The 16,928-nt window shown below is 60.9% G+C and overlaps 2 protein-coding genes across 4 annotated transcripts; one reads left to right on the top strand and one right to left on the bottom strand.

Moving 5' to 3' along the window:
- The first annotated feature begins 2,894 nt into the window (after positions 1–2,894).
- Positions 2,895–10,110, top strand: CDC42EP1 (CDC42 effector protein 1). 3 transcript variants are annotated; one of them, XM_045834861.1, is made up of 3 exons: positions 2,895–3,047; positions 7,264–8,024; positions 8,941–10,110. In XM_045834861.1, exons 2-3 carry the CDS (start codon positions 7,562–7,564, stop codon positions 9,564–9,566), a joined length of 1,089 nt encoding a protein of 362 aa, XP_045690817.1. In that variant the 5' UTR covers positions 2,895–3,047; positions 7,264–7,561; the 3' UTR covers positions 9,567–10,110. The 3 variants fall into 3 exon arrangements, with proteins under 3 accessions (XP_045690817.1, XP_045690819.1, XP_045690818.1); XM_045834863.1 differs by having other exon boundaries at positions 2,912–3,047; positions 7,335–8,024; XM_045834862.1 differs by lacking the exon at positions 2,895–3,047 and adding an exon at positions 6,138–6,731.
- LGALS2 (galectin 2) lies at positions 10,105–12,474 on the bottom strand (the record flags this gene model as incomplete). The annotated part of the gene is made up of 3 exons (XM_045834864.1): positions 10,105–10,867; positions 11,035–11,194; positions 12,215–12,474. Coding segments are annotated over 3 exons (567 nt in total), but the record flags the coding sequence as incomplete, so codon positions are not given.
- Between the last annotated feature and the right edge of the window lie 4,454 nt (positions 12,475–16,928).

The following is a 16,928-nucleotide window of genomic DNA, read 5'->3' as shown; positions in this document are numbered from 1 at the left end:
GGAGGTGGGGGCTCCTGAGCTTCAGGCAGCCAGTCCCACCTAGCAGCCCCCAGTCCCAGCTGGCAAGCATTTGTTCTGCATTCTGCACGGTGATTACAGCTCAGCCGGGGTTAACCCCTGCGCTCCTGCGCACAGCCTCGTGGAAGGGGAAGGGAGGGGACCCTGGGGAAATTGGGGGAGGAGGGAACCATGGGAGATGGGGACTGCCTGCCCCTGCTCCCTTCACAGGGGTGCCCAGACCTTCCCTTCGGCCCACCTTCCAAGAACAGGAACGCAGCCTGCACAGAGAGGTGCTTCTGTCTGGAAAGAGGGGATGGGAGCTCCTCTCAGCCTCGGTTTACCCATCTGTAAAACGGGACAAAGAATCCCTGGCTCTCGTGTTGCCCCGCGGTGAGCTAATAGAGGCAGAGAGCCTGGCACGTAATGGGAAGGTCCCTGCCCGCCCCCAGACCAGAGCTAAAGGGGACGGTGGGAGTGCGTGCCAGGTCGTAACCGTTTTCATTAAGATTGCGTTCCTAGCTGTCTCTCCGGGGCTCACAAGGAGTGGTAAGTACCCGCAAGTGGCCAATATCTGCCCTGGAAAGATGATACCCATTTTATAGACAAGAAACTGGAGGCCCAGAGAGGCCAAGCGCCTTGCCCGCAGTCACACAGCGGCTGGGGAGCCGGTGGCCAAGGTTTGGGCTCCGGGTCGCTGACACACCAAACTGCTTCCTCTGCCAGCTGCTCTGGGGACCCTCGGACTAGAGTGACATGTAGTTTATTGTCTAACCAGGTCACCTTTGAGAGTGAAAGGAGGTGCTAGTAGTGATTTTGCTGGGATAGCTGGCCTCACCCAGGCTTGTCCTAGGCAAACCAGGACGCACAGATGTCTTGCAGTGGTAGGTGGCTTCGGACTAGCCACTTCCCTTCTCCGCAGAGGGGACCCGATGGCAGGTACGGTGCGGTCTCATGGGGCTCCCATGAGGATTAAAGGTGGTGACGCACGTAAGAGGCTGTAGAGCCAGGTATGCCTCAGACACCCAATAAATGCCCGTGTTACTCCTGCTATGCGTGGTTCCTGCCTCCATCGCTGCCCTTCCGGTCGGTTCTGCGCTCACGCAGGAGCTTCCAAATGCGCACCCGATCACGCGCCTGCTGGCTTCCCTTCCCTGCTCCGGTGGGGCTGGGCACCTGGCCCGGTTCTCTCCCAGCCCCCGACTGTGCCCGCCACCCACTGGTCCCTGCCTGTCCCGTGCAGCCCCCTCCCCGTTCCCCCACGCTCCTCAGCGCCTCCGAGACGACCCCTACTTCTCCCTGGGACAGAGCCGAACCCCAGGGAAAGAGCGCCGACTGACTGCCGTCTCGATCCTACTGCTGTGCCACTTGAGCGAGTGCTGGAATTCTCTGTGCCTCGGTTTCCCCATTTCCAGCTGTGCAAATAACCCCCTCCCTTGATGGCCCGCGTGAGGATTCAAGAAGATGGCAAAAAAAAGACCAGCAGTCTGTGCACAAACCCTTGTCTCCTGCACCTGTGTGTGAGCGCGGCGCGCGGCCCCCGGCCCCCGGCCCGGCCAAGTCCCCTCCAGCCACGCCTGCCTCCTCCAGGTGGCCCTCAGCTCCAAGCCTTTGCAGGGCCGTCTCCTGCCAGCGTGTGTGGGCTCTTCCACCACCCTTCCCTCTGCCTATGTATCCTTTACAACAACCGAAAGTCGGGTATCACCTCCTCCAGGAGTCCTTGGTGAGCCCCTCCCCTCCCCTGCAAGCCTGTTAGGGGTCACCGGGCAGAGACAGCCCCCCAGGGCCGCCTGCCTGCCAGAGGGGAGCTCACAGTCCGAGGGGGGTATCAGGAGAGCAAAACAACAGGAAGCAGGAAGCAGGGGCCTCTCTTGCCTCCCCCAGGGCGGCTCAGGGTCCTCTGCACAGCGGGTCCCCTGACCCTCAGAGGCGGTGTGCACTGGCCGGGCTGGGGGCCGGGGGCTGGGGGCCGCGCTCACACACAGGTGCAGGAGACAAGGGTTTGTGCACAGACTGCTGGTCCTTTTTCGCCGTCTTCCTGAATCCTCATGCGGTCCATCAAGGGAGGAGGTTATTTGCGCAGCTGGAAATGGGGAAACCAAGGCACAAAGAACTCCAGCACTTGCTCAAGTGGCACAGCAATAGGATTGAGTAGGTGCTCAATAACCCTTTCTGACCCCGTCTGTCTGAGGTGTGATCTCATTGACCTGCTCGGCAAGCCGGCCAGGTGCTGACAGGGTAGAGAGCACTTAGCAACAGAAGATCTGAAGCTGGCTTTTATCTTCCCACTTTACAGGTGGGGAAACTAAGGCCCGGGAAAGGCACGTAATGGCTGGGGCAGAATAGAAAGGTGGGCCGCTGAGTTCCAGGGAGTATGTCCTTGACCGCCAGGCCACACCACTCTACCCGTGGCCTGCCGTGGCCCGCTCCCCAGTCTGGCTCAAGTCTGCATCCTGGCCCCCACGGGGCTTGTGTATGGGGTAGAAAGGAACGGCGGTTGGGAGAAAGGGAGTGGTCACCGCCGCTGGTAGAACTCGAGGTCTAAGCTGATCTCTCCGGCCTGCAAGGCCTCCGAGGCAGGCTTCGCAGTTCCCCAAATCCCGCAGGGCGCGGCTGGAGAGCCCGGGAGCCAGGCCTCAGGTCAGAGCGCCCCCAGGCCACGCGGAGATCTGGTGGGGTGGCAGGGCTCGGCTGCAGGCAACCCGAGTAGCCCAGCCAGGCAACCCGCACATTCCCGGGCTCCTCCTGCCCCTGACGGCTGGCCCGGCGGCCCCGCCACTCCCCCTCTATCTAGCTCGGGCCGCTGCTCGGGGCGGCGTGCTGGGTGCCCGGGAGGGGCCCCGCCCGCGGGCGGGAGGACGAGGGGGCGGGAGGAGGGCGCGCGCCCACACCCCGCCCCCGCCCCGGAGCCAGCCCGCGGAGCCCCAGGCCAGGGCGGCGCAGACCGGCCCAGCGACTCGCCCGGGCTGCGCGCCGCGACGCGCTGCCTCCGCCGCCACTGCCGCCGCGTCCGCCCTCGTCCCCAGCCCCGGGGCCCTCGCCGAGAGAAGGTAACCAGGCGCTGGCCCGCGGGTCCCGCAGCCCCAGGTGGGCGTGGGCGCGGCGGGGGAGACACGGCGCCCGCGGGCACTCTGCACCCTCCTAGGCTCCCCGGGCTGGGGCGGGGGAAGGGGCCCTCCTGCCGAAGGCGCCCGGGTGCCAACAGGAAGGCCTGGGGCGCGGGCGCGAAGCCGCGCAGGGACGCTCCCAAGTTTTGGGTGGTTTTGCCCTGTTGCCGGCGAACGGAGGGCGGCAGAGAAGTGGGGGAGCGGTAAACCGGGTGGCAGGAGGAGGGGGCGAGCAGAGGGCCGTCTTTGCTCCTTCCTTCCCTGGGTAAGGAAGGGAAGGGAAGGGAAGGGAAGGGAAGGAACCGGGAGGGGGCAATGTCTTGGAATGTCGGGCTCCTGGGCCGGCGCGCAGAGCGGGAAGTGTATGTGTTGGGGGGGGGGCAGCGCTGGGGAGATGGACCAAGCACCCTGCCCCCTCCCCAACCGCTGCATTCCAGGCCCGAGCGGCGGATGAGGTCATCCCGTCCGGTTCCCCTCCAGCCGAGGCGGCCGGCTGTCCCCTTCCCCCGGAGCGACCCTCTGCGTTCTAACCCGCTGCCCCCGAGGGGATGTCTGATGGCCAAAGGCTCTCCCGGACTTCCAGCCCCGGCCGCCCTCGGGACGGTCTGTGCCTGCCCCAGCCACTCAAGACCCGCGAAGTCTCAAGCCCGCGTTCTAAACCGGGACGCGGTGGCTCCGAGAGGCGGAGGGACCGGCCTGGAGGCGCAGAGCGCGGCGCGGGGACGGGAGCCCAGGACTGGGGGGCGGGGGGGGGGGGCGGCCGGTCGGCCGGCCCGCAGCCGCTGCGCCTCGCCGAGCGGAGGGCGGACTGGGCGCTGACTTCGGGTGCTGGGGCTGGGGGCGTCTCTCGCTCGCCCCTTTTTCCTGCCTCCCCTGCGGCCCGCCGTGCTCCCTCTCCCTAACCCGCTCCTAGTCCGGAGTCCCCGCGCCGACTCCGGACAGCTTGCTGCTCTTCTCCGGCCTCAGTTTCCACGTCTCTCCCCCTCAAACAGCTGGCATTTGAGAAGGGTGAGAAGCCAGGCCCCCAAGGAGCTAACCTCCTATTCCAAGGGCCCTAACCAAGATAGGGTCCCGCTGCCCCTTGGGAGGGGTGGTGTCACCCAGCGGACGCTGGCGGGGAGGGGGCTGTGAGCACGCCACAGGCCTCCAGGGTGAGAGGCGGCGCCGCTGGCCGACCCCGCAGCCTGCGGTGGACTCCCAGGTGGGCACCCGGGTGCGGCCGCCGCCGCCGCCGCCAAGGCCTCTGCCCACCCTGCAGTCGGACCCGCTCCTCGCCCCCTCCCAGACCCTCACCCCCCGGCCACAGGCGTCTCCACAGCGGCCCCTATTGGTCTCCCAATGCGTGGTCCGGCCTGGCGCCTCAAACCTCGTCTTTGCGGTCGTCACCACCACTGAGTAAACTTCCGTGGGCCCTGGCCTGCCTTCTGTAGGGTAAACATAAGGACGCCTGCGACACCGAGGCTGGGACACAGGCGCACTGAGTCTGCGGAGCTGAGTTCCCCTGCCTCCCACACCTGCCCTTCCCCAGCTCAGGGGCTGGCGCGGGCTCCTCCAGCCACTCTCCCTCATCATCCTGGGGTCTTCACCGCTCCCCGGCATGTGCTGCTGATTGGTGGAATCCCGGGAGGTTCCCAGCCGCACCGCCCCTTCTGCTGTGCGGCCTGGGGCAAGTTAATTCCCTCCTGTGCCCAGTTTATTTCATCTGTAAAACGGTGTCGTGAGCATTAGCAGGTGGCGTGCCAGGGCTAATGAGGGCAGACAGGTCTTGCACCAGGGCACCCAGAGTCCTGCTTGCTCCAGGGCCAGGTGGGGCACACCTGGTCGCTGGCCATACCCTGTGGTCAGCACCAAGGGCCAGACAGCCGCCACCAGAGTCCCCAGAGTGAGAGCGGTTGGTATAAGGATGTTGGGTTCAAACCGAGAGCCACCCTGCTCCGGCTTCTGGGGGTTCGATCACAGCACCTTCCACTCTTACAGCCCTCCTGGGAGGGGAGCAGCTTTCGGGGCTTTTCTTACTTTCCACTCGGGGAAAACGGGTCCCCAGGGTTAGTGCCCTGCCCTGGGCCCCACGGCATGGCGGGGGCCCCTCTATAGCAGCGGGCAGTGGGAGACCTTTCAGAGGTGCCCAGGGGCATTTGGGAGGTGGGGCCATCGAAAGGCTGGAACAGAAGCTGTTCTCCCAAGTCACAGCGGCCACGGGGGTGCAGGGGGAGCTGGAGCCCCTTTTGCTGAGACAGGAGGGGCCGCTGCAGGAAGCCAGGGCGATGTGGGGCTAGGAGAGAAGTGGGGGTGGCCATGTGGCAGACACAGTGACCCCGCCACATGACATTTCAGAGTGGCCCCCCCAACCCCAGTTTCTTTTTCCAAACATTCACCCCTCGTCTGCAGAACGGGGAAGCCTGGCCTGTGCCATGCGCCTGCCGTGTGACCTTGGCTGAGCCCCTTTCCTCTGCCCCTGGGCTCTGCCCGTGAAATGGGCTAACCCCGCAGCTCCGCGGGGCTGTCGGGGAGTCAGGTGACATCACGTCATGGCGGGCCAACTGCCGCGTGCCTCCTGACTACAGCCAACATTCCACCAGGGCTTCTCGGTGCCAGGGGTGCCAGGGGTGCCAGGGGTGCCAGGGAAAGGGATGATTCAGAACACCCCCCCCAGGGGAGGAGTCAGGGATGGGGGAGGATCAGATGGTGGGAAGGAAAGAGAATGCAGTCAGAAAACAAAGCAAGCTTTGTTCTATCACCTCCTTTGTCTTTATCTTGTTATTTAACCTATTTTGAATTTCAAATAACATTCAAAGGGCAGTATTGGGATTTTTATGCTTGGAGGTGGCAGCAAAGTTAAAAAAAAAACAAAACTTGAGACTCAGATCTAGGTGTTCTTGTTAAGGGTTCTTATCGGCTTTTATCAGCTGAGGTGTAGGGCCTACAGGGGTAAGTGACTTGCCCAAGGTCACACGGTGAGGCCGCTGAATTCCCTACGTACCCTCCCTCGGCAGGTAGCAAGGGCTGATAAGTAGCATGAACGTTACCCTGCAACCTGGGGATCTGATGAAACCAGCATTGATTTGGCAGAGACCGCGCGCAGAGCCGTGTGCAGAGACCGAGCCGGGTGCTGGGAAGGAGGAAGAAAACCCAGGCAGGCGCCCCACCCTCCGAGGGCGCCGCCGATCTGGGGAGACAAGACTGGGCTCCAGCAGCCAGTCAGAGGCCTCGTGAGTCAGGCTCTGAGTTCAAGTCTCGACTAGCTCTCCTCATGTGACCTGGAGCAAGTGTGGCCCTTCTCTGCACCACGGGAAGACCGGGGATGGACCGTGGGCCCACCGGTGTCCTGCAGCCTGCACTTCCTATGACACTAGCAAGGCCAGGGTCAGACCAACAGGCGTTCAGAGAAGACTGGGGCGGTGGGAGACCAGGAGGGGAGGGACTGGCCAAGGAATAGCGTTGAGTACCACCGGAGGCTCCCACCTCCCTGTGACGAACGGACAAAGTTCTTTCCTGGATAAAGTTCTTTCCTGCGGGCCTTCTCAGAGCCCCAGGCATGCAGGAGACATCTGGAAAAAGCCACTGGGCCACAGGATCCTTTTTTTCAGGAAGCACCTTGAAGGCGGGAGGGCCCTGAGGAACCTCTGCGTGAGTTGTTTACACGGCCATCCACAAGGGCTTTGCTGGGCGCCCCCTCCCTCCTGGCCAGTCCGAGTGGAAGACAATTGAACACGCAGAGAAAGAGATGACTTCTTCCACCTGCCAGCGGGAGGCAGTGTAGCGTGGGGCACACGGGATCTGGGTTTAGGGGCCCCTGCTTCACCGTTTCCCCCTGTGTAGCCTCAGGCAAGTCATTTCACTCCTCGGCCTGGGTTCTCCCCTCTGACGTGCTTCCCTTGGGCCGTCGCGTGGGTGGAATGAGCGGCGGACACCAGTCGTCCGCACGTAGTGGGAGTAGGTGTTCCATACCCAGCCCTGTGCGATGGGCGCGCATGCGCGAGTGCACCGCCCCGAATTTCCCAGGCTCCCTCGCGGCTCCGCACTGCGTCGGTGACTCGCTGCCCCGCGCCTGCCAGCCCCGCTCCACCCTGGTTGGCTGTCGTGGTGTATTCTCTTTAGCTGTTCCGAATGGGAACTAGGTTCCCCCAGGCCTACTGTCGCCTTTCTGCCTTTCTTTCAGGTCTCCACCTGAGTGAAAGAGGGGTTGCCCACGCTTGAGGCTCGACTTGTACCTGCTCTATTTTTGGACAGAGTATCAGCAGCTGATCCCGCGGGTCCAGGAGCCAGGCCGCAGAGGGAGAGACCAGCCATGGACCTCCAGCAGCTTCAGTATTTGGGGGCAGCACCTTAGGAGAGGAGAGGAGAGGAGAGGAGTGGTCTCCGTCCACCCCCTGGCACTGGGGAGGAGAGAAGGGAGAAGTGGACCCGCCGCCTGCCCCAGCCGGGCATGGACCAGCAGCTGTGATCAGCCAGAGCTGATGCCGGGTCCCCAGGGAGCTGGAGGAACCCCCGTCATGAGCCTGGGCAAGCTGTCACCCGTGGGCTGGGTGTCCAGCTCTCAGGGAAAGAGGCGGCTGACTGCAGACATGATCAGCCCCCCACTCGGGGACTTCCGGCACACCATGCACGTGGGCCGCGGCGGGGACGTCTTTGGCGACACCTCCTTCCTCAGCAACCACGGGGGCAGCTCCCGGGGTACCCACCGTTCACCCCGCAGCTTCCTGGCCAAGAAGCTACAGCAAGTGCGCAGGGTGGGGGTGCCGCCCCGGCGGTTAGCTTCCCCGCCGTCGCCCTCACCTGCTCCACCCGCTGTCTCCCCCATCATCAAGAACGCCATCTCCCTCCCTCAACTCAACCAGGCTGCCTACGACAGCCTCGTGGTGAGCAAGCTCAGCTTCAACAGCAGCCCAGCCGGCTCCACGGACGGCCACTCCAGTTACGGTGAGGGCCTGGGTTATTTGCCCGTTTTTCAGATGCTGTGAGACCCAGAGGGTTTAATGATTCAACCAAATCTCCAAGTGAGGTCTTTTCCCCACCAGTAGTTTGGTAATCACCATGGAGGTCAGGACCGTAAATGGGGAAAGGTCAAGGGGTGGGAACCAGCCCACTCCCCAAAATACACTGACTAATTTGGAAAGCCGCTCCCTGGACAGAAGTCAGGCCATTCCTGTCCTGGTGGGTCTCTGCAGGACAGCTCACCTGGAAGCCAGGGTTCCTGCTGCCACCTGGTGGCCACTCTTTGCTCTGCATCCTTGCCCCACAACCGGCGGCTACCTCTTGTGCTCCCCCTGCGGGTCACTGTTGGGAACCCCACTGAGGGCTGGTCCACAAGAACCCAGCTGTCTCAAGCCCCACTGTCCTGGGGCCAGGAGCTGGACTTTTGGAGGGCATCCTTTGACTCCGTGATTTCTATGTAGTCAGATCCCAGCTGCTGGTTCCATCCCTGTGACCAGCTCACATACTGTGGGCTCACTGTCAGCCACTGGCCACTGTCATGGCGGAAGACCAGGGGGCCAAGGCCAAGTTTACAGTGGGAACTGAGCCAGGAGACCTGAGCTCCAGGCTTGGTTCCACCACGCCAGACCGTGGCCCTGGGCAAGCCCCTCCCGGCTGAGCCTCACTTTCTTCATCTGCAAAGTGGGAAAGGATGATGTGCACTGTCGGTTTCCAGGGTGGATGGGAGGATCACGTGAGAGACTGTGGGGTTCCCTATGTCGGAAAGGTGGGAGAACTAAGTCTAGGTCGGGGCAGTGACTTGCTAGAGTCCAGACAGCAAGGTGGGGTTGGTCCTGGCCCTCCCCTCCCCGATTTATGGTCAGGGGCCCGCCTCTGACCCCACTCCCCATTTCTCTTCTAGGCCTGGACTCCGGGTTCTGCACCATCTCCCGCGTGCCTCGGGCGGAAAAGCCCCGTGACCGAGACCGTGACAGTTCCTTCCCCTCCGAACCTGAGCTTCACCGCTCTGACTCCCTCTTGTCCTTCCGTCTGGACCTGGACCTTGGGCCCTCTCTCCTCAGCGAGCTGCTGGGGGTCATGAGCCTCTCAGAAGCCTCTGCAGCCGAGACCCCAGCCTCAGCCCCCGCAGCAAACCCCCCAGCCCCTGCCGCAAACCCTCCCACCCCTGCCTCAAGCCCTCCACTCCGTGGACGCTGCCCCAACGGGGTAACCGCTGTGTTGGGCCCAGTGGCGGAGGCGAGGGCCAGCCTGGTGGGAGAATGCCCCCGTGCGCCTGCTGACATGGCCCCTGGCAGGCACTGGGGTGCAGGCTGGGGCGGCGGCAGGGGCAGCCGGCACTATACCGAGATGGATGCTCGGCAGGAGCTGGTGAAGGTGCTGCCCCAGGGTCGGGCCTCCTGGGAGAGCCTGGACGAAGAGTGGGATGCACCCCAGGCAGGCAGCAGGGCCCCCGTGCCCAGCACGGTGCAGACAAACGCCTTCGCGTTTGCCGATGCTGAGGACGACGACGACGAGGTCAAGGTGTGAGCAGCTGAGCGTGGGCTCAGGACCCTGCCCCACCTCTTCACCGTGAAGAGCCCAGGGCAGAGCCAGCCCCTCATCTGACAACTGGGAGAACCTGAGTTGTCCCCAAACCCTCCACGCCTCTGCCGGACAGACCTGGGAGGGAGGCCAGGCTTACTCTGGGACCTGGGTGTTCCCGAGGGCCCTGCTGGGCTGACCTGCTTCCCCACAACTGCCACTCTGGACCCAGGGGCCATTCCTTCAGCCCCGCCCCCACTGGCTGGGCAGCCCAGCCTCACAGTGCTGCCTTTGTGCTGGGGAAGCTGTCCGTGCTGGGGGGGGGGGGCAGCAGGCACACCACACAGGGCCTTTGTCTCCTCCCTAAGGGACCGCCTGCCCCGCTCCTCCTGAAGCTGCCGCCCCCCGCCCTCACTAGGGCTGCTTCCCCCACATCCCCACCCCAACCCCGACTTGTCCCAGAGCCCTCAAAGGAAAATCAGGTGTGGCCTCCCCCCCTTCCTGTGCACCCAAGACCTGCCTCTGGGTTCTGATTAAAAAAGGCTTTTTTGGTAAAAGGTGTCCTGCAAGATGTTCAGGGATCTGAGGGTACAGCAGCAGCAACACCTGCTTAAGTGCCCTCAGCTTTGGGTTTGGAAGCCAAGGGCCCCAGCGCAACGCCCCAGCTCAGAGGGGCCAAGACAGGGGTAATGAGTAACCTGGCTGGAATGAATGTCCCTGAGATAAGGGCCCAGGTGGGAGCTCTTATCGCACCAGGTGCCCAGAGCCCGCGCCGGCCTCTAATCCCGCGGGGCAGCTTGGCACTTATTCTGCTGATAACAGGGGACCCGCAGGCGGGAGTGGGTGCTCAGAGGTGTTTGGAAGTGTGTCGCAATCCCAGCTTGGCAGTCCTCTGACCTGCCTGAGCTTCGTCCTCTGTATCATGAGGAAGCCGGGAGCATTCAAGTGCATGGGAAACGCTAACCGCAATTTCTGCTGCAGAAAGACCGGATAAAGGTGGATTCTTACGTTTATTCTTAGCACTGGGGGAGGGACACGGGGTCAGAGGGGCAGGCAGTGCAGATGGGGAGCCGGGGACCCAGGGGCTGCTGCTCCCAAGGGACTGGGGAGGAGCTTGAGGCTGGGAGTGCAGGGGCCCGCCGCTGCAAGGTGCTGCCCGCTCAGTCAAGCTTGAAGGAGGAGAGGCTGAACCCGCCCTGCACGCTCAGGTAGCTCAGGTGGCTGTGGCACATCCTGTTGGGAAAGGTCAGCTGGTGCCCATCTGGCAGCTTGATCTTGAATTTGTCACTCTCAAAGGTCACAGTGAGCTGCAGCGGGAGGGAGGCCGTCAGCGGGGCAGGAGGCCCCCTGGAAACGGGCTGTGGCGGCGCCCGGCAGCTCCAACAGTGCCAGCGCGTGTCTCGGCAGGGGTTCCCTACCAGCCGGGCTCCCCCCTTTGACATTGTCCTCGGGCCCCTTTTCTCTTTGACCTCACCTTGACCTCTGACCCTGGACGGAAGCACATGTGATTCCGTTGCTCCTGCCCCCAGTTGTTGTCATCCTTTGAATTGCAGACTGTGGTGGATACATCAAAACGTGGGTTGAAATGCAGATCCAGCGTGTCTGTCCCTTGGCCCAGATTAATCGAAAACCCGCAGGGGAAGGGTCGCAGGTGAGGATTAGGGGATAGCCCTGGGTAAAACAGCTCGGGTCTTAGGACCTTTGTTAGCCACGAGCCGGAAGCATCACCAAGAAAAGGTGGTATTCATTGAGGTCTGTGCCTCAAAGCAGGGGAGGTGCCGAGGTGGTCAGGCTGGGCACTGAAGGACACACTGCGTTAGAAGCACAGGACCGCGGCTCTCTACAGGGGGGCAACTGGTGGTGGCAGTTTCAGGAGCTGGGCGTGTCCCTCCTGGGGGAGAGGAACTGCTGTCCTCAGCTATCTGAACATCTATGAAGTCTGGCCACAAACAGCTGTCAACCTAAGGTGGGAGCTCCCTGTCATGAGAAGTATGCGATCAGGGGTAGTGGGATTTCTCGGTAGGGTCACTGCAGGGGCCCCGTGAGCCCTTCAGAGTTCCCTGAGAGGGGGACATTCTGGGTCATGGGGTGCCTTCATTGGGACGTGTCAGGCCAGCGCTCCCCCCCACTTTCCCGTTACCTTGAGGGATCGAAGTGGGAGAAAGGGGTGCGTCTGCCTGCCTCCTCCCCAACCAAAAGGTGATGGAGATCAGTTCCATGAAATGCGGACACAGGTAAGAGCCTAGCGCTGAGCGGTAACCCGCCGGGTGGACAGAGAGAGGTACCTGCTTCTAACAGAGAGGATGCAAACGAGACCTCCTGGCGCCCCTGGTGGCCGCCTCTGGTATAACGTGTGTGAACTGCTGGCCTCCTGCCGTCGGGGCTGTTTAAAGAGGGTGGTGTCCCTGGCGGGGGGTTGGGCTTTCAGTAGAGGCCCCTGGCCCCTGGGGAGCTGGGCAGAGCTCCAGGAGCTTCCCGAAGCCAGCAGGGCTGTGGGAGTGGGCAAGTATGTAAAAAAAGACCCCTTTGGCCTGAGGTCGCCCTCCTCTGTGGCCATCCCATGGGGCCGCCCGGCCCGTCCCCACCTTCCCAGCCTGGTCCAGGTCTGTGGACAGCCCCCCCTCTCTCCCCACCCCACCCGCCTTGCTCACCTATCAGCATCATTGGCGATCTTGCCCTTGATCGTCAGGGTTGTCCCCCACCTCATGTCCATGTTCATAATCTCAAATTGCCCCTGCACCAGCAGAGAAACAGTCCAGAGAATACCAACCTCGCAAGTACCCAGGGGCTTTCCATGGGTTTTATCCCACCTCGGCCCGGCCCCGGGGTCTCTCTCTCCCCCGGCCCACAGGAGGGTGCAGAGCGGGGGAGCGTGAGAGCCAGAGCCCCCCACGCAGCCTGTTTTGCCTTGCTCTCATCCATCCCAGCCTCGCCACAGGGCCCGGCTGAGGGAACCTTGGTCTGCCCATCTGCGAAGTGGGGAGAGCGGTCCCTGATGACCTCACAGTCCCCGAGCATGTTCAAGCAGTAAAGGCCCGACACCCTTTGCGGGATCCCCAACTCGGGGGCGTGTTTAGTTCCCGCACAGACGGGGAGCCAACTACTAACAGAAAATGACCATGAGAGGCATGTGGGTCTTGGTCCATCCAAAAGTAGAAATCTATAAAATTCCAGACGTCATGTGTCTGAAACATCCATCTAAGTGCCTCTCCAAACCTCCCTTTCCTCACCCACAAAATGGGTTAACTGGGTGTGTTCGCTGGACACCAGTGGCTGCGTGCCCGCTGTGTGACCGCACGCATGGAGGCCCTGAGGGTAACAGCGTCCACCCCCAAGCCAGCTGGGAGAATTCGAGACCGTGTTTGGGGAGCCCCATGCATAGCCAGGTCCCGGCGCGGGCTCCGGCACACTGAGGGGCGACCGCCATCACGGTGACTTATTGTTAGCCACGGCCCGGAGTGCCAGGCATCCCCATCACCCGCAACAACAAAGTCTGAGGAGCAGAGAGAAGGAGCGGGGCTGGGGTGGGTTGGGCGCGGCTGTCAGTGGTCCAGCTCTAGCCAGTGCCTGCTCCGCCCCCAACTGGCTGAGTGACCTGGGGCCAGCTGCGCTCCTTCCTGGTCCTTGGTTGCCCTAACGTGAGACTTGGCCCAGGAGGTCTTGGACCTCCCTCCTGGGTGGCGGGACGAGGAGAAGAGAGTCAGGGAAGGGTCTGGGCCCCGCAGCTCCTCCTGAGAGCCGGAGTCGGGGGGGAGCGCCAAACTTTCCACACCAGACCCCCCCCCACACCCGACGTTAGTCACACTCGCACTCTGCACCCCACTTGTACTGGCTGGAATAGGGTCTCCCAAACACTCAAGTCCACCTGGGACCTGGGAATGTGACCCATTTGGAATTTGGGTCTTTGAGGACATAACCCAGTTAAGATCCGGTCCTACTGATTTAGGGTTGGACCTGAATCCAGTAGGATGGGGGTCCTTGTAAGAAGCGAGACCCTTGGACCCAAAAACACAGACAAACGGAGGAGAAAGCCCAGTGAAGACAGAGGCAGAGGCTGAGAGCTGCAGCCACAAGCGGAGCGACGCCCCGGGGTGCGGCCACTGCCAGGAGCTGGAGGAGACCAGAGAGGCGCCTTCGGAGAGAGCGTGGCCTGGCCAGCACCCCAATGTCAGACCTGCAGCCTCCAGCAGTGTGAGGGAATAGATTTGTTGCGGCAGCCACAGGAAGCTAACATGCCCCCTAATGCCCAAAAGAGGGTCTGCAATCCTCCCCACACGTGGGAACCTGTGGCTCAGAGATGGGCCTCGACTCGCCCAAAACCGCACAGGGAGCTACGGCAGAGCCGGAGAATCAGAGACCTCAGAGTGTCCACTCAGCCCCCTGCAAGTTAGAGATGATGACCTTGGACAACTTAATCTCCAAGCCTCCGTTTCTCTATCTTTCTAAAGCTCAGTAGGTGTCAGTAGTTATTATTATTGCTGCTATTAATCTTACGGATGAGCACAGCAAGGCTACAGAGGGAAGAGACAGGCTCAGCGCCGGGCGGAGGAAGCAGAGAGCGGGAATGCTAAAGGGCTGTGGAGACCATCTGTCAAACTCCCCCACTCTACAGAAGGGTAAACTGAGGCCTGGAGAGGGCCAGTGACACTCTTCCCCTAGCGTCCTGTCCCCATTCAGGCAAAGATGTGGGTGAATCCGGGAGGAGGGTGGCGGGGAAGCCAGCATCTCACTGACATGGTGGCTGCTCCCAGAGGCAGGTCTCGGCGCTATGACCGCTGGAGGCCTGGACCCGGGCGCTCCCCGCCTGGCCCCGCTTATACCCCAGGACATTACATATTAACTCCCCCGAGGCCATAAAAGGAGACTTTGGTCCCTTCCTCCCAGGTACCCAGAACAAACAGGCAGAAGGCTCCTCACCGGGGCCCCTCCCCTGCACCAGCTCAGAGCATCCCCCAGGCTCCCTGACCCCAGCCTCTGCCCCCGCACCCAGGAGCCCAACGGGGCAGGAGCAGAGCCGGACTGGGCATCAGGAACCCAGCACAAAGGCTGTAGGAGCTTGGCAGGCCACCCAGCGCCCCTGTGCCCTGCTTCCTCCTCCTCCTCCTCCAACAGAGACTCGCCTTGTAAACCCTCTAAGCATTTCGTTTCCAATGATGTCAAGATGCACTTTAAAAGTCCTTTGTTCTGCGTTTTGATGCTGGCCAGATGGGAGGGGGCGTGGGGTGTGTGGGTGAAAAGGTGAAGGGAGTAAGAAATACGAATTGGTTGTTCCAGAATCGTCACGGGCACGTGAAGTATAATCCAGGGGATGTAGTCAATAATAGCGTAATAACCACGTTAGGGTGTCCAGTGGGTGAGATTTATTGGGATGATCCCTTAGTAAGTTATGTAATGTCTAATCCCTGGGGCGTATACCCGAAACCAATATAATAATGCCTGTCAACTGTAATTGAAAATTTAAAAATGATTAAAGATAAAAAAAAGAATGAGCCCAGTAACATTAAAAAAATTAAAAAGCATCAAAGTCCTTTGTTCTGTTTTCTCTCCTCTCCTTTGTTCTGTTTTCTCCCCTCCCCCATGAAATTTCCGATTGCACGCGGAAGTTTTAAAAGCAACACGCGGTGGCTTCGAAGAGTACGTCTAGCAGTGTCCGCGGCGGGCACGTGTCAGAAGCCAGGAAGGGGGCGGGAGGGCTGAGGTAGGGGCTGCTGGGGATGTAAATGCTTTGCTGCTTCCTTCTGCTGCTAACGGAGCCCACGTGCTCACCGCAGGCGATCAGAGCGATGCATTAAGGATAAAAAGCCTCGCTCTTCACCCGCCCACCAGGAGGGATCCCGCTTCTCCCCGACGTGTATTTTCTTTCGCTGGCGGTTTTCTGTGGATTTGTATCCCGACTCCCCCTCTCTCCCGGTACCTGTCGACCCTACTTCACTCAGCCACCACAAGTCTACATTTCGGAGCTACATTGTAACATCAGGGAAATATTCCCCCTTTCAATGACTAAACGTACTCCACCAGTTTCCGTCTGCTGAGCACCGACGTTAACTCTGTGTTTTCTATTGAAAATGCTGCTGCGTGGCGTCTGCTGGCCCACAAAGGCTGGCTGCCTCGGGACACCTTATTTCAGGGCGGGTTCCCGGGGTAGACTTTTCCCAGAGCCCTGGTTTGGCGAGCCGGAGCCTTTTCCATCAGAGCTGGCGGAGGGGGCCTTCGGGCGGGGTGTGGGGAGGCTGGCGCAGCCGAGGGCCCTCCGGTGCCAGGAGCTGACGGGTGGCTCGCTGCCTGGTGCTTACACAGCACACCGCCTGCAGTGCCCTGCCTGCCCCGAGAGAAGAATGGTTTCCTCATTTTGTCCCCCCGGAAGTGAATTCCTTCTCAGCCTTTCTCCCAGGGCTGCGGTGACACCCTGGCAAGATAAGGAGTTCTCAAATGCTTTTTACACGGAAACTCCCCAATCAACACAAGCTACACCTTGTAGAGGTGGTATTTCTCTGATTGTAAGAGTAATTCTAGCTCACTGGAGAAGGTTTTGGAAAGTGCACAAAGTAAAAAGAACTTCAAGGTTCGCTTGTTTCAGAAGAAATGGTTAAAGACAAGGGACACCGTTCTGAATTGTGCACTTTTCTGTGTGTGTGTGTTTTACATCAATGAAAGGAAGGAAGGGAGGGAGGGAGGGAGGAGAAAGAAAGAAAGAAAGAAAGAAAGGAAGGAAGGAAGGAAGGAAGGAAGGAAGGAAGGAAGGAAGGAAGGAAGGAAGGAAGGAAAGAAAGAAAGAAAGAGGAAGAGAAAAGAAAAGAATCATCTATCCTTGCATCTCCACCCTTATTCCCTTAACAATGCCCACCTTCTGCACTTTACAGAATGCTTTCTCCCTCCCTCTTTGCAATAAGCTCAATGAGTTCTCAGGTGATCTTTGTTATTGCTCCAATTTCCAGAGCGTTAACGAAGGCTCCCAGGGCACACACAACCGGTGAGTAGCAAAGCTTGCCTCGTCTACCAACCCATTGCTCCGATCACTCTCAAAGCACGCAATGCTGCCCTCACGTAGTGAGAGGGGCATTTGACCTCCAGGAGTAGTATGACCTTAAACCCTCTGGGTGGTGGCAGCCTCTGAGGTGGCCCCTGGTATCTGCACCCTTGAATAACTGGCTCCCCTTGAGGGCGGCTGAACCCAGGACTCTGTTCCAACTAATAGAATACTGGAACATAGCAGAAGCGATGGGATGTCATTTCCAAGGTTAAGTTACAGAAAGAAACATCATCAGAAGGCTGTGTGCTCTCTCTTTCTCCCCACCCTATCCTATCCTATTCCTTCTCTCTCTCTCCCTCCCTCCCTCCCTCTCTCTCTCTCTCTCTCTCTCCCCCTCC

The sequence above is a fragment of the Phyllostomus hastatus genome, unplaced genomic scaffold (assembly GCF_019186645.2).
Source record: "Phyllostomus hastatus isolate PE091 unplaced genomic scaffold, TTU_PhHast_1.1 phas_contig_198, whole genome shotgun sequence".
Classification (NCBI taxonomy): Eukaryota; Metazoa; Chordata; class Mammalia; order Chiroptera; family Phyllostomidae; genus Phyllostomus; species Phyllostomus hastatus.
Note: the sequence above shows the minus strand (reverse complement) of the source record. Positions and strands in the feature narration are given on the sequence as shown.